General features: G+C 36.9%; 1 protein-coding gene across 2 annotated transcripts in view; it reads left to right on the forward strand.

Moving 5' to 3' along the window:
• Positions 1-18,901, forward strand: part of VPS13B (vacuolar protein sorting 13 homolog B) — an 818,081-nt gene that overhangs the window by 445,890 nt on the left and 353,290 nt on the right. For both annotated transcript variants that reach the window (XM_065895774.1, XM_065895773.1), the window contains exon 29: positions 9,390-9,501. In XM_065895774.1, coding sequence (XP_065751846.1) covers positions 9,390-9,501 — 112 coding nt within the window. The remainder of the gene's footprint in view (positions 1-9,389; positions 9,502-18,901) is intronic.

The raw sequence follows: 18,901 nt of genomic DNA on the forward strand, positions 1-18,901 counted from the left end.
TAAGAGGCAGGTGGGAGGGACTCTCCAGGAAGAGCGGGAGAGGAGTGGAGGGCGATTGCCTGGCCCACTTGGGCCAGGGAGCCTGCTGAGCGCCCAAGCCGGTTCCCCCCACTCCAAAGCCCCATCCAGGCCATGTAGGTCCTTGGGTCATAGGAGGGAGACTGGGGAGATCAGGAGAGGCAGGTGGGAGGGGCCCTGTGGGAGGAGCAGGAGAGGAGCAGAGGGTATTTGCCCTGCCCACTCAGGCCAGGGAGCCTGCTGAGCTCCCAGGCCGATACCCTGCCCTCTAAGCCCCCTCCAGGCTGTGAGGGTCCTTGGGGGCATAGGAGGGAGGCCGGGGAGATCAGGAGAGGCAGGCGGGAGGGGCCCTCCCAGACCCCAGACCAGAGGAGCAGGAGAGGAGAGGAGCGTGTCTGCCCTGCCCATTGGAGCTCAGGAAGCCTGCTGGGCTCCCAGGTGAGGTCCACTGCCCTCTGAGACCAGGGGTGGAGGGCATGCCTGGGCCCTTTCTGTTTCTTGAGCCTAAACCCCACCCCCCACGGACCCCATGGCCTTTTCCTGCCCTGTGGTCCTGAGCATTGGCCCCACCCACTGCCCAAACCTCACCCTGGCTTAGGCCCCGCCTTCCACAGTCAAGGCCTTCCCCCACACACACACTGTTTTTTTCCCCCCCTCTTCCTCTTTCTTCCTATTGTGGTACTGATGTACCTTCCAGTTGTTGATTCATCTATATTTTTATTTTTATATACTTCCTAACATATCTGTCAGTTTCCTAGTCTAAATTTATTTTTTACCTTGTTATTCTCTTTTTTTTTTTTTTTTTTTTTTTGGCCACCCCATGTGGCTTGCAGGATCTTGGTTCGCGAGCCCGCGGTCAGGCGGACGCTCCTGTGGTGGGAGCTCCAGGTCCAAACCACTGGGCTAACAGAGAACCTCAGACCCCAGGGAATATTCATCAGAGTGAGGTCTCACAGAGGTCCTCATCTCAGCACCAAGACCCAGCTCTACCCAATAGCCTACAAACTCCAGTGTTGGAAGCTTCATGCCAAACAACCAATAAAACAGAAACACAATCCCACTCATTAAAAAAAAAAAAAAAATGAGACAGCAAAAAATATGTCACAGATAAAGGAGCAAGGTACAAGACCTACAAGACCAAATAAATGAAGAGGAAATAGGCAATCTACCTGGAAAAGAATTCAGAGTAATGAGAAAGATGATACAGAATCTCGGAAATAGAATGGAAATATAGATTGAGAGAATACAAGAAATGTTTAACAAAGATCTAGAAGAACTAAAGAACAAACAAAGAGAGATGAACAACAAAATAACTGAAATGAAAAATACACTAGAAGGAATCAATAACAAAATAACCAAGGCAGAAGAATGAATAAATGAGCTGGAAGACAAAATGGTGGAAACAACTGCCAAGGAGCAGAACAAAGAAAAAAGAATGAAAAGAATTGAAGACTATCGCAGAGACCTCTGGGACAACGCTAAACGCACCAACATTCGAATTCTAGGAGTTCCAGAAGAAGAAGAGAAAAAGAAAGGGTCTGAGAAAATATTTGAAGAGATTATAGTGGAAAACTTCTCTAACATGGGAAAGGAAATAGTCACCCAAATCCAGGAAGCACAACAAGTCCCATACAGGATAAACCCGAGGAAAAACACAAAAAGACACATATTAATCAAACTAACAAAAATTAAATTCAAACAAGAAATATTAAAAGCATCAAGGGAAAAACAAAAAAATAGCATACAAAGGAATCCGCATAAGGTTATCAGCTGATTTTTCAGTGGATACTCTGCAGGCCAGAAGGGAGTGGCAGGATATATTTAAAGAGATGAAAGAGAAAAACCTACAAGCAAGATTACTCTACCCAGCAAGGATCATTCAGATTCAATGGAGAAGTCAAAAGCTTTTCAGACAAGCAAAAGCTACGAGAATTTGGCACCACCAAACCAGCTTTACAGCAAATGCTGAAGAAACTTCTCTAAGCAAGAAACACAAGAGAAGAAAAATACCCACAAAACAAACCCAAAACAATTAAGAAAATGGTAATAGAAACATACATATAGATAATAACCTTGAGTGTAAATAGATTAAATGCCTCAACCAAAAGACACAGACTGGCTGAATGGATACAAAAACAAGACCCATATGTATGCTGTCTACAAGAGACCCACTTCAGACCTAGGGATACATTGAAAGTAAAGGGATGGAAAAAGATATTCCATGCAAATGGAAATCAGAAGAAAGCTGGAGTAGCAATACATGTATCAGATAAAATTGACTTTAAAGACCTGATACAAGAGGTAAAGAGGGACACTACATAATGACCAAAGGATCAATCCAAGAAGGTATAACAATTATAAATGTTTATGCACCCAACATAGGAGCACCTCAGTACATAAGGCAAATGCCAACAACCATGAAAAGAGAAATCGGCAGTAACACAATAATAGTAGGGGACTTATACACCCCACTTATGCCAATGGACAGATCATCCAAACAGAAAATAAATAAGGAAACACAAGCTTTAAATGACACAATAGACCAGATAGATCGAATTGGTAGAATACACTTTCTTCTCAAGTGCACATGGAACATTCTCCTGGATAGATCACATCGTGGGTCACAAATCAAGCCTCAGAATCTTTAAGATAATTGAAATCGTATCAAACATCTTTTCTGACCACAATGCTATGAGATTGGAAATCGTTACAGGAAAAATACTGTAAAAGACACAAATACCTGGAAGCTAAACAGTGCACTACTAAATAACCAAGAGATCACTGAAGAAATCAAAGAAGAAATTTAAAAATACATAGAAACAAATGACAATAAAAACATGACAACCCAAAACCTATGGGACGGAGCAAAAGCAGTTCTAAGAGGGAAGTTTATAGTAATTCAGTCTCACCCCAAGAAACAAGAAAAATCTCAAATAAACAATCTACACTACACTTATAACAACTAGAGAAAGAAGAACAAAGAAAACCCAAAGTCAGTAGAAGGAAAGAAATCATAAAGATCAGAACAGAAATAAATGAAATGGAAATGAAGAAAACAGTAGCAAAGATCAATAAAACTAAAAGCTGGTTCTTTGAGAAGATAAACATAATTGATAAACCATTAGCCAGACTCATCAAGAAAAAAAGGAAGAGGACATAAATCAATAAAATTAGAAATGAAAAAGGAAAGATCACAACTGACACTGCAGTAATACAAAGGATTATAAGAGACTACTGCAAACAAGTATATGCCAATTAAATGGACAACCACAAAGAAATGGACAAATTCTTGGAAAGGTACAATTTTCGAAGACTGAACCAGGAAGAATTAGAAAATATAAACAGACGAATCACAAGTAATGACATTGAAACCGTAATTAAAAATCTTCCAACAAACAAAAGTCCAGGACCAGATGGCTTCACAGGCGAATTCTATCAAACATTTAGAGAAGAGCTAATACCGATCCTTCTCAAACTCTTCCAAAAAGTTGCAGAGGGAGAAACACTCCCAAATTCATTCTACGAAGCCACCATCACCCTGATACCAAAACTAGAAAAAGATATCACATAAAAAAGGAAATTATAGACCAATATCACTGATGAACATAGATGCAAAAATCCTCAACAAAATGCTAGCAAACAATCCAACAGCACATTAAAAGGATCATACAGGGTTTCCCTGGTGGCGCAGTGGTTGAGAGTCCGCCTGCCGATGCAGGGGATGCAGGTTCGTGCCCCGGTCTGGAAAGATCCCACATGCCGCGGAGTGGCTGGGCCCGTGAGCCATGGCCGCTGAGCCTGCGCGTCCAGAGCCTGTGCTCCGCAACGGGAGAGGCCACAACAGTGAGAGGTCCGCATACCGCAAAAAAAAAAAAAAAAAAAAGATCATACAGCATGATCAAGTGGGATTTATCCCAGGAAAGCAAGGATTCTTCAATATATGCAAATCACTCAATGTGATACACTATATTAACAGATTAAGGAATAAACAGCATATGATCATGTCAATAGATGCAGAAAAAGCTTTTGACAAAATTCAACACCCATTTATGATAAAAACTCTCCAGAAAATGGGCATAGAGGCTACCTACCTCAACATAGTAAAGGCCATATGTGACAAACCCACAGCAAGCATCGTACTCAATGGTGAAAAACTGAACACATTTCCACTAAGATCAGGAAGAAGACAAGGATGTCCACTCTCACCACTATTATTCAACATAGTTTTGGAAGTCCTAGCCATGACAATCAGAGAAGAAAAAGACGTAAAAGGAATCCAAATTGGAAAAGAAGAAGTAAAACTGTCTCTCTTTGCCAATGACATGATACTATACATAGAAAATCCTAAAGATGCCACCAGAAAACTCCTAGAACTAATCAATGCATTTGGTAAGGTTGCCGGATACAAAATTAATGCACAGAAATCTCTGGCATTCCTATACATGAACAACAAAAAATCAGAAAGAGAAATTAAGGAAACACTCCCATTTACCATTGCAACAAAAAGAATAAAATACCTAGGAATAAACCTGCCTAAGGAGGTGAAAGACTTTTACTCAGAAAACTGTAAAAAACTGATGAAAGAAATTAATGATGATATAAACAGAGAAATATACCATGTTCTTGGATTGGAAGAATCAACATTGTGAAACTGACTGTACTCCTCAAAGCAATCTACAAAGTCAGTGCAATCCCTATCAAACCACCAGTGGCATTCTTCACCGAATTAGAACGAAAAATCTTACAATTCGTATGGAAACAGAAGAGACCCCAAATAGCCAAAGCAATCTTTTTTTTTAACATCTTTATTGGAGTATAATTGCCTTACAACGGTGTGTTAGTTTCTGCTTTATAACAAAGTGAATCAGCTATACATATATCCCCATATCTCTTCCCTCTTGCGTCTCCCTCCCTCCCATCCTCCGTATCCCACCCCTCTAGGTGGTCACAAAGCACCAAGCTGATCTTCCTGTGCTATGCAGCTGCTTCCTACTAGTTATCAGTTTTACATTTGGTAGTGTATATATGTCCATGCCACTTTCTTTCTTTGTCTCAGCTTACCTTTCCCCCCCTCCATGTCCTCAAGTCCACCAAAGCAATCTTGAGAAAGAAAAATGGAGTTGGAGGAATCATGCTCCCCGACTTCAAAGTATACCACAAAGCTACAGTAATCAAGACAGTATGGTACTGGTACAAAAACAGAAACATAGATCAACGGAACAGGATAGAAAGCCCAGAGATAAACCCACGCACATATGGTCACCTTATCTTTGATAAAGAAGGCAAGAATATACAATGGAGAAAAGACAGCCTCTTCAATAAGTGGTGCTGGGAAAACTGGACAGCTACATGTAAAAGAATGAAATTAGAACACTCCCTCACACCATACACAAAAATAAACTCAAAATGGATTGAAGACCTAAATGTAAGTCCAGACACTATAAAACTCTTAGAGGAAAACATAGGCAGAGCACTCTATGACATAAATCACAGCAAGATCCTTTTTGACCCACCTCCTAGAGAAATGGAAATAAAAACAAAAAAAACCAAATGGGACCTAATGAAACTTAAAAGCTTTTGCACAGCAAAGGAAACCATACACAAGACCAAAAGACCACCTTCAGAATGGGAGAAAATGTTTGCAAAGGAAGCAACTGACAAAGGATTAATTTCCAAAATATACAAGAAGCTCAGCCTGCTCAATATCAATAAAACAAACAACCCAATCCAAAAACGGGCAGAAGCTCTAAATAGACATTTTTCCAAAGAAGATATACAGATTGCCAACAAACACATGAAAGGATGCTCAACATCACTAATCATTAGAGAAACACAAATCAAAACTATAGTGTGTAGTTGGTCACACTGGTCAGAATGGCCATCATCAAAAAATCAACAAACAACAAATGCTGGAGAGGGTTTGGAGAAAAGGGAACCCTCTTTCACTGTTGGTGGGAATGTAAATTGATACAACCACTATGGAAAACAGTATGGATATTCCTTAAAAAACTAAAAATAGAACTACCATATGACCCAACAATCCCTCTACTGGGCATATACCCTGAGCAAACCATAATTCAGAAAGAGTCATGTACCACAGTATTCATTGCAGCACTATTTACAATAGCCAGGACATGGAAGCAACCTAAATGTCCATCAACAGATGAATGGATAAAGAAGATGTGGCATATATATACAATGGAATATTAGCCATAAAAAGAAACGAAATTGAGTTATTTGTAGTGAGGTGGATAAACCTAGGGTCTGTCATACAGAGTGAAGTAAGTCAGAAAGAGAAAAACAAATACTGTATGCTACCACATATATATATATATATATATATATATATATATATATAAAATCTAAAAAAAGTGGTAGTGATGAACCTAGTTGCAGGATAGGAATAAAGAGGTAGACATATAGAGAATGGGCTTGATGACAGGGGGTGGGAGGGTGAAGCTGGGGCGAAGTGAGAGAAGCTTCAGCATATATATACTACTGAATGTAAAATTGTTGGCTGGTGGGAGGCAGCAGCAGAGCACAGGGAGATCAGCTCGGTGCTTTGCGATGACCTAGAGGGGTGGGATAGGGAGGATGGGAGGGAGGCTCAAGAGGGAGGGGATATGGGGACATGTGTGTGCATATGGCTGATTCGCTTTGTTGTGCAACAGAAACTAACACGGTACTCTGAAGCAATTATATTCCAATAAAGTTCTTTTAAAATATATATATATAGTTAAGTTCAAGGTGGGGATAGATAAATTCATAAAGAGTAATTCACCAGTAAGATGTTGCGTTACCTACCAACATTCATATTAGGTTGGAAGGCCCAGAGTTAATTATTAGGACCTCTCATAGATCGCATGAATAGGCTTTGTGAGGGAGAGTTATACCCTCCAGTTCTGGATGGACAGAAATAGAGAAGATCTGTGGTGCATGATGTTGGCTCAGGAGTCTTGCCTTTGACTGCAGTCTTAGCTGCGAGCTCTGACCAGGTGGACCACATCTCTTGTCTGATCCTTGCCAGAGCAAGGACCCAGAAGTCTTGCCTGCGTACACCTTCAACCACTGCCTACAGCTACTACCACTCCCACCACAGTTCAGCTGTTTATACGAAATACGTATTAACCTATATGGAATCATCATCTTTCCCCTAATCTTCAACTGTTTTCTGTTAATGGTACTGTTTGCTTGTATTGGTATGAAGTTTGCAAACTTCAAATGTTTTTATGTTTTTATTAAAGAAAAAAAAAGAATACCAAAATTAAAAAAAAAAGGGAAGCTTGTTCTTTTGCCAACTATAAAGTAACTAAAGAAATGACTCAAGGCACTTTCTTGCATAAATATCTATTTTTATTATTTTTTTATATCAAAGGTACATTTTGATGAGCTGAATACTTTCTGTAATAAAATTGTTTTAATTTAGTTTGTGGATGATCTGCATTAAGTGCTTTTTATCATTATTATTATAACTTCACAGTCAGTTTAATATAGTGAGAATAGTTTTGGCTCTAACAGAAACAATTCTGTTCTTGGATCTGGCTTTGTATGTAACACCAAGTACGTCATTTTTCTTCCATATGTACCTCATTTACTGCAGTGTTTCTATTACATTTCAGACTTTCATATGGTCGGTAGTATCTGTAGCCTAGAAGAACAGTTAGCAAGTACACTAATTGCACTTTTGTGGTATGCTCTATTCTCCAGGCTTACTATTTATTGATTTAATTGAGGCCTTCTGTTTAATCAGAGGTTTTTACCCACATGGAACTATTTGATAAGCGTGGCATAAAATGCAAGATCTATGAAATGTAAACAGTGTTCATAGTATAAGGACCTATAATCAAGCCAGACCTCTAGTCATTTGAAAATAGTACAACTGCATGAGAAGTAGTTTTCTATTTGATCTTTTTTGCTATGGACATTTAAAAATACCATCTTTATTGTAGCATCCACATGCTAATATTTATTATGATAGCTTGTCTCTTTCTTCCCCTTTTGCTGTCCTTCCCCTTCCCCTGCCATTTTGCCTCTCCCTTTATGTACATCTTATTCTGGTTCTTTCTTTTCCTCGCTGAATATCTTTCTTCTTACTTTTCTTGATTTTCTTAATTCTGACTTTCTTTTTTAGACTAATCTAAGTCAGACCATACTGAGTGTTCTGCTGAAGCAGCTGGAAATAATCTCTTAGCTTTTGCATTCTTTGGCCACCACAGTTTGGGAAATATGGATTGTATGCCTTTGTAGGCATGTTCTGTTCAGGATATTCCTGAGGTCTTGCAGCCAGTCCTTTTCTGTTCCGTTTGTGGCAGATGGTTGTTCTTTGAGAGAAATTATGAATTTTAGTATATGTTTTCTTCACAACCCAAAAAGTTGTATATTGTTAACAATTTTAAACAGCTACTACAGTAGACTCATCTGTGGGGGAAGAGGGAGTAAAATTTAATGTAAATTAATGGGGCCATCAAGAACACCTTTTCATTCCAAATAATTTTTAGAAAAAGACATTAAATTAGCCAGTGACTTATAGAAAAATTGTTGGACTTTTTATCATGAGAACATGTGATAAAATTTTTTATTCAGTATAGAGAAAAGAATCAGAATTAATATACCTTTTTACCTTTTATTGTTTTCTGAGAATACTTAGCTTTAGATTCCATTAGGAAGTAAAACTTTTACACAAGTGTGAAATTACTATTTCTCAAGTAATTCTACTATAGAAATTATTAAAATTAAAAAGTGCCTAGAATAGAAAGTTGAAGTGTCCTTACGTATTAATCAGTTACTGGGTTTTTTCTTTCTTTATAATTGCAGCCATTATTTTCTTCACCATTGCAGCCATTAAGCTGACATGTTACAGCCTAACGTGCTATTGTGTGTTTGTATGTATGTGTGTGTGTGTGTGTGTGTGTGCGTTGTATTTAATTATTACTAATTGTGTAAATTCAAGTAACTTTGAGAATTTGTTACTGCCTTTCTGATATCCTTCAATATATTTGTAAACAACAATGCAGTGTTGAAACCCCAGGGCTGAAAATCACTTGGGAGAAAGATGTAGTACTATCAGATCATGAAATTAGATAAACATACTGCTTCAATATTACTTACATTTAATTAATATCACATGTTTTCATGTTGAGTGGAGTTTTTTTCATTGCCATTTTAATTGTCTATCCAGAGAACTACTTATTGGGGTGTAAAGGAAATAGTTAAGAAAAGCATTAAATATTTCTATTTTAAACAAATTTTTCCTTGTTCTCATTTATGGTCTTATCTTAATTTGTCTCTATCCCATTATTCAAAAAATTTTCCTTAAAGATGAAGTTGCATACAGATCTACTGTATACCTCATTAATCTATTTCTTTTACAGCTAATCAGGCAGCAAAAGAAGACACCATGGTTCTGAAGATTGGCTCTGTTGCTATGGCTCCCCAGGCTGACAATCCCCTTGGCAGATCTGTCCTCAGGAAAGATATTTACCAGTAAGTTTATTTTCTTATGTTCAATCTTGCAACAATTTCATACTGCAAAGAAGTACACTGATCAATAAAACTTGCTCAGTGTGGCCTGTAGAAATACTTTTCATTCGGGATCTTTTGATATTTAAAACCAGGTTTTTCTGATTTTCTTCAGTTGTGGGTTTTTAAATTCATTCAGACAAATCAAGTATTTCTGTGAAGTGTTGATGAATAACAGAATGTAAGTACCAAGTCACCATAAAACTGAAGAAGCGCAGTTTGGAAAATTTTAGCAGACTTTAAATTTGACCAAATTTCTAATTACATGAGAAAATTAGGTTCTCTCTAGAACTACCATATCCTAATATAGTCATATTGTATCAAAATGAAGCATTTTCTTAACTATAAGCCATTATTTGAAATGTAGGACTGTGCGTGTCATATGGATCAAAGCTGTAAAGAAAAGCAAACTTCTAAGGAGAAATTTCACAGTAAACACTTTCTGTGAAAATGCCATGCTCTGGATTTTGTCATTGACTATTTGCAAACCACACCAAGCATATATGGACAACTAAACTGGTGAACACATGTAATCAACATGATAAAAATAATATATCATTCGTACTGAAGTTGGCACTGCTGCCAGACATAAAAGTACAGTTGCAAATAATGCCAAGTGAGAAAAGTCACAGAAATACAGATGAACAAGTGTCTTATTTTTCCTGCTGGTCTGTTTTTCAGATGTTGTAGTCTCCCACTCTTATCAGAAATAAATTTCTACTGTTCTCCAATAAATGTTACTGCTCAGAAAGATTCTGATTTTTGTAATGCATTTACCACCTAGAGGGTTACAGCTATTTTTACTTTAAGTGGACCTAGATGTTTTGTTTTCTCAATTTTTTCTGTTGTTTGTGTTGACATTTTTTGCCTTTGAATTGTATATCTTGCTTGCTTTCTTGTATTACTTTTTCTGGTAGCTTATAATATTCATCCCTTAAATAATTTTTATTTTGCTAACTTATGTAAAATTTAAGGATGTCAAAACTGAAGTAGGCCTTAGGAATCATCTAATCCATCTTCCTTATTTTATAGATTAGGAAACTGAGGAGTCAGAAGAATAATTTTCTCTAGTCAAGTAATGACAGAGCCAAGATCACAACTCATATTTTGACTTCCTCAGTATCTAGAGAAAGGATTACAGCAGAATCCTTTCTGGGTGAAAACAATTTAATTTTCTAACATTTGGAAATTCTTTTAGGTATATTTATCTTTTCTTTTCCACTTCAGAGCTAAGTAGTCCTCAAGGAGTTTCCTACTTTCCTTTTGGTGAAAGAAATATGTTTCATATTAAAAGACCCTATCACCATCAATAAAGTGAACCACTAAGATACTTCCTCTCCTCCTCTACCCTTTCCCCTTTCTGGCTCTTCAGCAGTCATTTGTGGAGATGTGGCTCTCCTGTGCCCCCTTCATTGCTTCCTCCCCTTTGTCCTTCTTGAACTTTTTTTCCCTCAGTCTCTTTTCTTATTCACTTCTCTATATTTTTACAGACCTTCCTTATTTTTCCTTCCCTTTCTGTATCTTTCTTCATTCTTTACCTTTTCCCTTTTCATATTTTTTCTTTCTTTACTTTCTACCTTCTTTGCCTGTATCTCATTTCATTCCATTTCACTATTTTAATAGTTTGACTTATTTTATAGAATATAGAAATATAATGCCAAAAAATAAAGTCTAAAAATGTACATTATCTCTTTAGATCTTCAGTGCCTCACATCCTGCCTCACACAAAATACATATAAACATGTACACAAAAAGTACATAATAGCTATTTTATGTTTACAGAATAAATGCCCTTACTTTCTTTTTCTAATTGACAAAACCGACGCACACAGAATTTTTATGTTTTTCCAAAAGCATATACTTATCTAATGGCAGAGCATTTCAGAATCTATTTCTTTAGAATTCTCTTCAGTTATTTTTAAATTCATATTTCTATCATTTAGTCCCTCCCCCTGATTATGTGATTTAGTAATGTAATTCTCCTGCTCCCTTTCCATATGTTTTTACTTCCTCTTTCTTTTAATCTGCCTTTTGTGTTTCTTCTTTCTGTCTTGTTTTTTCTAACTTCCTCTGTGTGATAAATGGCATCTATAAAAAACCCACAGCTAATATAGTTCATAGTCAGAGACTGGGTGCTTTCGCCTTAAGATCAGGAGCAAGACAAGATATCTGCTCTCACCACTTCTATTTAGCATTGTATTAGAGGTTCTAACCAGGGCAGTTGGGCAAGAAAATGAAATAAAAGGTACCCAGATGGTAAGGAAGAAATAAAACTGTGTCTTATTGCAGATGACATGACCTTGTATATAGAAAATCCTTTGGAAAACTTTTGGGTCAATAAACTAGTTCAGCAAGGTTGCAGGATAAAAAATCAATATATAGTTAACCCTTGAGCAACACAGGTTTGAACTGCATGGGTCCACTTATATGTGGATTTTTTTCAATAGTAAATACTACACAGCCCATGGTTGGTTGAATCCGTGGATACAGAACCATGGATATTGAGGGCTGACTCTAAGGGACTTGAGTATCTATGGATTTTGGTATTCCCGGCGGGTCCTGGACCATTCCCCCACAGATACCAAGGAACGACTGTGTAAATATCAGTTCACAATAATAATAAGCAATGAACTCTTTAAAAGTGAAATTAAGAAAGCAATTCCATTTATAATAGCATCAAAAAGAATTAAATACTTACAAATAAATTTACCAAAATAAATATACAACTTACACTCTAAAAACTACAAAACATTGTTGAAAGAAATTAAAGCAGATCTAAATACACGGGAATTATATCCCAATTACATAGATCAGAAGACTTAGTATTGTTAGATGTCAGTACTCCTCAAAATGATCTGCAGGTTCAACATAATCCACATCAAAATTCCAGCTAGCTTCTTTGTAGAAATTGGCAAAGTTTCTATATGGAAAATTATTCATATGGAATTTCAAGGAACCCAGAATAGCCAAAACAATCTTGGAAAAGAACAAAGTTGGAGGATTCACACTTCCAGATTTCAAAATTTATGACAAAACAACAATAATCAAGCTAGTGGAGTACTGATATGAAGGTAGACATACAGATCAACAATAGAATTGAGAGTCCAGAAATAAACCATCACATTTACTATCAATTGGTTTTTAATAAAGGAGCCAAGACAATCCAATGGTAAAGAATAGCTTTTCAACAAATGGTACTCAGAAATCTGTATATCCACATGAAATGGGACCCTTACCTGACATTATATACAAAAATTAAGTCAAATGGATCAGAGATGTACAATTAAGAGCTAAAATTCTGACACTTATAGAAGGAAGCATAGGAGTAAATCTTTGTGACCTCCAATTAGATAATGGTTTCTTATAAATGACACCAAAGGCATGGGGGACAAAAGAAAAAATAGATAAAATGAACTGTATCAATATTATAAACTTTTGTGCTGCAAAGGACTCTATCAAGAAAGTGACAATCCACAGAATGGGAGAAAATATTTACAAATCACCTATCTGATAAGAGATTTATATCCAGAATAGGTTAAAAAACTCTTACAACTCAATAATTGATGGACAACCCGTTAAATGTACAAAGGATTTGGATATATATGCAAAGAAGATATAAAAATGACTAATAAGCGCATGTAAAGGTGTTCAACCCCATTAGTCATTAGGGAAATACAAGTCAAAATGACACCCACTAGCATGGTTATAATATAAAAGGCAACAGATGTGGAGAAATTGGAACCCTCATACATTTCTAGTGGGAATATAAAATGGTGCATCTACTGTGGAAAACTGGCAATTTCTCATAAGGTTAAACATAGAGTTACCATATGATGCAGGAATTTAACTCCTAGGTATGTACACAAGAGAATTGAAACATATATCCATACAAAAGCATGCACACCAATGTTCATAGCAGCACTATTCATAATATCCAAAAAGTCAAAACTACACAAAGGTTTATCAACTGATGAATGGTTAAGTATAACGTGTTATGCCCATAAAATAGAAAATTATTCCGCCATAGAAAGGGATGAAGTATATGCTATAATATGGATCGATGTTAGAAAAACGCAAAGTGAAAGAAGCCAAACACAAAGAGCCACATATTATATGATTCCATGTATATGAAATTTCCAGAGTAGGCAAAAATACATACAGACAGAAAGTAGAATAGTGTTAGCTAGGAGGGGAAAATAGAATGACTGCTAATGGGTATAGGATTTCTTTTGGGGGTGATAAAAATGTTCTAGTATCAGATAGTAGTGAGGTACAATGAATGATATATAATGAGTAAAATGAGAGTATACAAAATAAAACACTGAACTGTACACCTCAAAAGGACAAACTTTATGGGATGTCAGTTATATCTCAACAAAACTGATTTAAGAAAAAAAATATTAATTGATGTCACAAAAAGGCCCAGAGGAATTAAATTTCAGAGAGAGAAATACCCTTTCTAGGTAAGTGGACAGTGGGTACTCTTTGTTTTTTGTTTTTTTTTTACATCTTTATTGGAATATAATTGTTTTACAATAGTGTGTTGAGTTTCTGCTGTATAACAAAGTGAATCAGCTATATGTATACATGTATCCCCATATCTCCTCCCTCTTGTGTCTCCCTCCCACCCTCCCTATCCCACCTCTCTAGGTGGTCACAAAGCACCGAGCTGATCTCCCTGTGCTATGTGACTGCTTCCCACTAGCTATCTATTTTACATTTGACACTGGGTACTCTTTTCAGCTCTGGAACTTTTTGCTTCGTCTGGCTATAAGCAGAGAGATTCTGTTGTGGGAAGTAGAAATCAAGGGACATTTATCAGTCATGTAGGCTAGAGTGACATATTGGAATCTGGAGGAGCCTCAAACATACAGTCAGTCCTCCGCAGTGCTTTTTTCTGTGTATCAAGTGTGGAAGGGAGCTGTCAAGAAGAAATTGAGTTTCTCAAAGTTTCACATTCCTTAAAAGACAAAGCCATGCTAGAGGTGCACTGTTCAGTACAGTAGCCACTGACTACATGTGACTGTTCTGCTTTTGAAATGTGGCAATCCTAATTGAGATATTCTGTAAGTATAAAAGATACTGAAGATTTTGAAGAATTAAGAAAAATATCTCATTAATAATCTTTATATCGATTATATATTACAGTGACCATATTTTAGATATATTGAGTTAAATATATTATTGCAACTGTTTTCCACTGTTTTTTTTTGATCCTTTTATCAGTGTAACTGCCAGCAAATTTTCATTTACATAGGTGGCTCCCAATTGTGGTTTGCATTATGTTTCTATTGAACAGTGCAACATTGTAGGGAAAGGCCTGCAACAAACACAGGACGTCTCACCCTTGAGACGTTTGAAACCAAAGGTGAATTGGGTTTAGTTAGAGTTACAAGCCAACCCCAACCTAGTTCAGTTCACAACTGGATGGAAATGATCCACCCCTTATCTGTGCTGCCTGGCGAGAATAGATGTGCCTTCTCTGGGAGAAAATAACGTTGATTTCTGTTTCTGTAGCCTTTTTATACATGGTGTCTGATACATGATAAAAAAGAAAAAAGATATCCAAAAAGCAGGAAGATTTGACCCATTATCAGGAGAAAATTTAGCTAGTGGAAGAGACCCACAGATGACTGAGATTTGAAATTAGTAGACAGGAGTTTGAAATAATTGTTATTAATACTGTAAAGAAAAATGTTGAAAAAATGGAGGATTTCATAGAAATTAGCTCTATTTAAATTAGATCCTAAAACTGAATAATACAGTATCTGAAATTAAGGACTCATTGGATAGCCATAACTGCAGATGAACAAAGCAAAAGATAGGATTAGTGAACTTAGAGATAGCTTCAGAGAAATTATCCAAACTGAAGCACAAAGAGGGAAAAAAAAGGAAAAAGGAACAAGAAAAAGAACAAATGGAAAACATGTGGGGCACTGTCAAATGGTCTAACATGTAATGAGAGTACAAGAAGTAGAAGAAAGATTGAATGGAATAAAACGAGTAATTAAAGAGATAGACCTTGAGACTTTTCTAAATTTATCAAGTCATTAACTAGCAGACTCAAGAAGCCTATCCTCAATCCAAGCAAGATAAGTGCAAAGAAAACTACACCTAGGTACATGTTCAAATGATTGAAAATCAAAGATAGACAATAAAGAGACTGCTCCCTGATGGGCTGAGGCAGGATGTTGAGCAAAGAGAGAGAGAGAGAGCAACGGCATCTGCATCCCCCAACACAGGTTTCAAAGCCTAAGACAGATCTCAGGAGAGATGAGATGCTTTTGTCTTTTCTGAAGTTTGAGAAAAATCTTAAGTGCAGCCAGTTAAAAAAAAAAAAGACATATTACCTTTGAAGGAAAACCGGAAGACCAAAATAACTGAAGATCTTAAATTTGAAGATGAGAAAACTGCTAGTTGATGTGCGGCCATTCTTCAGATACTTGGCTTATCATGTGTCATCTTCTGAAGCTAAGAATAGACCTAGGACCATTAAATTTGTGGATATTATAATGACATTAATTGCAGCTCAGTGAAATAAAGGTCTTTCAGATTATAAAAGTCTAATCATAAATGGGACTATTTGTTCATTAGTCATTATTTGACAAATGTTTATTGGGAGCCTACTGTGCATCAGGCACTATTCTAGATATTGAGTATAGATCAATGAACAATACAAAGAAAAATCCCTGGTCTTAAATTTAATGGAGGAGAGAGACAGTTATTTATAAATAAATAAAGTAAATAAATAAATAATCTGGTATATTAGACTATAAGAAATGCTGTGGAGGCAATACAGCAGGGAGGAAGATAGAAAATGGGAAGCTAGAGGTGGACAGCATGGCCCTAATCAGAGGACATCTCACCAAGAGAGCACAGGATCCTGAAGCAGGAGTGTGCCCAAGAAGCCAATGGCAGCAGAAACAGTGTGTGCCCAGGGAAAGTAGTAGGCTGTGAGGTGAGAGACACTATGGAGGAACCTCATAGGCCATTGTGAGGACTTTGGCTGTTATTCTGAGTGAGATGTAGTTGTGGGGAAAATAATTTACACATGCCCAGTTTTGAAATACTGCTTCTGTTGTTTACTAAATATCTATCTACAGAAGGAAGTGAAGGGCTCACCAGCAGGGACTAAAGATAGACAAAGATAGAAAAGGGGTGAAATATATATTTAAAAACAAACGAAGTCACAGTTCAAAAGAGCCAATGGGAGTTTGATATTGATCTCTAAAGGTTAAGGATTATTTCTATTATTTGTGTCAACTGAATGTGTGATATGAAGTTTTTTTTATTATTAAGGGGTTGATTTCTTCATCAAATGAGAAACTCTTAAGAGGGTTTGAGCAGAGAAGTGGCATAATTCAATTTATATTTAAACACATAATTCAGGCCAATATGTGAAGAATAGACTGTAGGCAGGGAAGGGCAAGGGCTTGTGACTACTGCAATGATCTTGGCAGGAGATGATGGTGGTTTGGCTCACGGTTGTGGCTGTGGAAGTGGTGAGAAGTGGTCAGATCTTGGAGATGTTTTAGAGTTAGAGCCAAGAGAATTTGCAGATGGATTGCACATGGGGTTTGAGACAAAGGAGATAAGGATAATTCAGTTCTTTGGCATAAGCAACTAGGAGGATGACATTAACCGAGGGAAGGAAAGACTGGGAGGATTTAGTTTGGGGGATGAGCAGGTGGAGTTCAGGAGTTTATTTTTGAAAATGTTGACTGTCTCAGGAGGTACCGAGCTACCCATTGCTGATGTAGCAAAGGCTGATCAACTACATGGAAGGCTTAGAGAGGGTTATGATTTATGTTGAATTAGACTAGTGCTTCTTAAATTTAATGTGCGTATAGATCACCTGGAGACCTTTTTAAAATGCAGGTTTTGACTTGGGAGGTATGGAATGAGGCCTGAAATTCCACATTTCTACCAAGAGTGATTGGGTATGACACTGATACTGGATCATACTGATGTGCTGCTTCAAGGACCACACCTTGTGTAGCATAATTAAATCAATGGTTTACAAAAGTTTTGAACAAAGAGGATTTTTTTAAAAATACATTTTTAATAAATGTTAATAATTTTAATGCTAAAAACTCAAGCATTATGAAAGGCTCTACCACAAAAAGTGAGTATCCTTCACTCCCATGCTTTCCCACCCGCTCCGTAACAAAATCACTCGGTGGAGTCTTCTTTTTAGAATCTTTGACTCAGGAAATGTAACATAATAAAACTTCTATTAAATTACTAATACCTTATATGAATTCATACTTTATTCTTCTTCTAAAAAAAAAATCTGATCCACTAGAAAACAACAGAACATATATAACGTATTTATTCAGTGATCATGCCCAGCTGAATATAGTCATGAGCTCCTTTCTTAACTATCTATGCTCTTTACCTGCTTCCTCCTTGCCTACTAATCTATCTTACATCTGCTTGTTCCTGGACAAGACAATCTCCCAGTTGACTTTCAACTCAATCTGAGATGTTCCTATTCTATGATGTGTTCAACCATTTCCCTGACTTATACCAAAGTTCTGAAGCACAGACAGTCTGCCCTAATATTAAGATTTTTCCTTTATCTTGCAAAACCTCTTTTCCTGAGAGATGATTCAGGTTCTTGTCTCAAGCTAAAAGAGAAGCAGAAAAACAGTTAAGGATAAACGATTATAGAGGCAGACTTTTTTTTTAACTCTTTAAATTATTTATTTATTTAATTTATTTTTGGCTGTGTTGGGTCTTCGTCTCTGCGCAAGGGCTTTCTCTAGTTGCGGCAAGCAGGGGCCACTCTTAATCGTGGTGCGCGGGCCTCTCACTATCGCGGCCTCTCGTTGCAGAGCACAGGCTCCGGCCTCTCTTGTTGCAGAGCACAGGCTCCAGACGCGCAGGCTCAGTAGTTGTGGCTCACAGGCTCAGTTGCTCCGCGGCATGTGAGATCTTCCAAGACCAGGGCTCAAATCTGTGTTCCCTGCATTGGCAGGCAGATTCTCAACCACTGCGCCACCAGGGAAGCCCCAAGGCAGACTTTTTAAAAAGTTACCAATGCTAGACTGATTTAAGGGAATTACAATAATATAGGGATTATAAAGAAATATAATTAAAATGTTTAAATGTGTTTGTAACTTAAACATTAAGAATTTAATAAATTTACTTTTATATAAATGGATTATATATATTTTTAGAAACTTTATGTTCTACAAATTCTGGTACATCATCTGCAGCTCATTAATTATAGTGTTTACGATTGTTTATTAAGAAATGGAAATAGGTCTCAGTCAGGATCTTAACCATTTTATAGGATAACTGCTATAAGAAAAATTACATTGGATTTATATTATTTCTCTTCCTAAGACTTTTCTAAAAA

This window comes from Phocoena phocoena, chromosome 17, assembly GCF_963924675.1.
Source record: "Phocoena phocoena chromosome 17, mPhoPho1.1, whole genome shotgun sequence".
Taxonomy (NCBI): domain Eukaryota; kingdom Metazoa; phylum Chordata; class Mammalia; order Artiodactyla; family Phocoenidae; genus Phocoena; species Phocoena phocoena.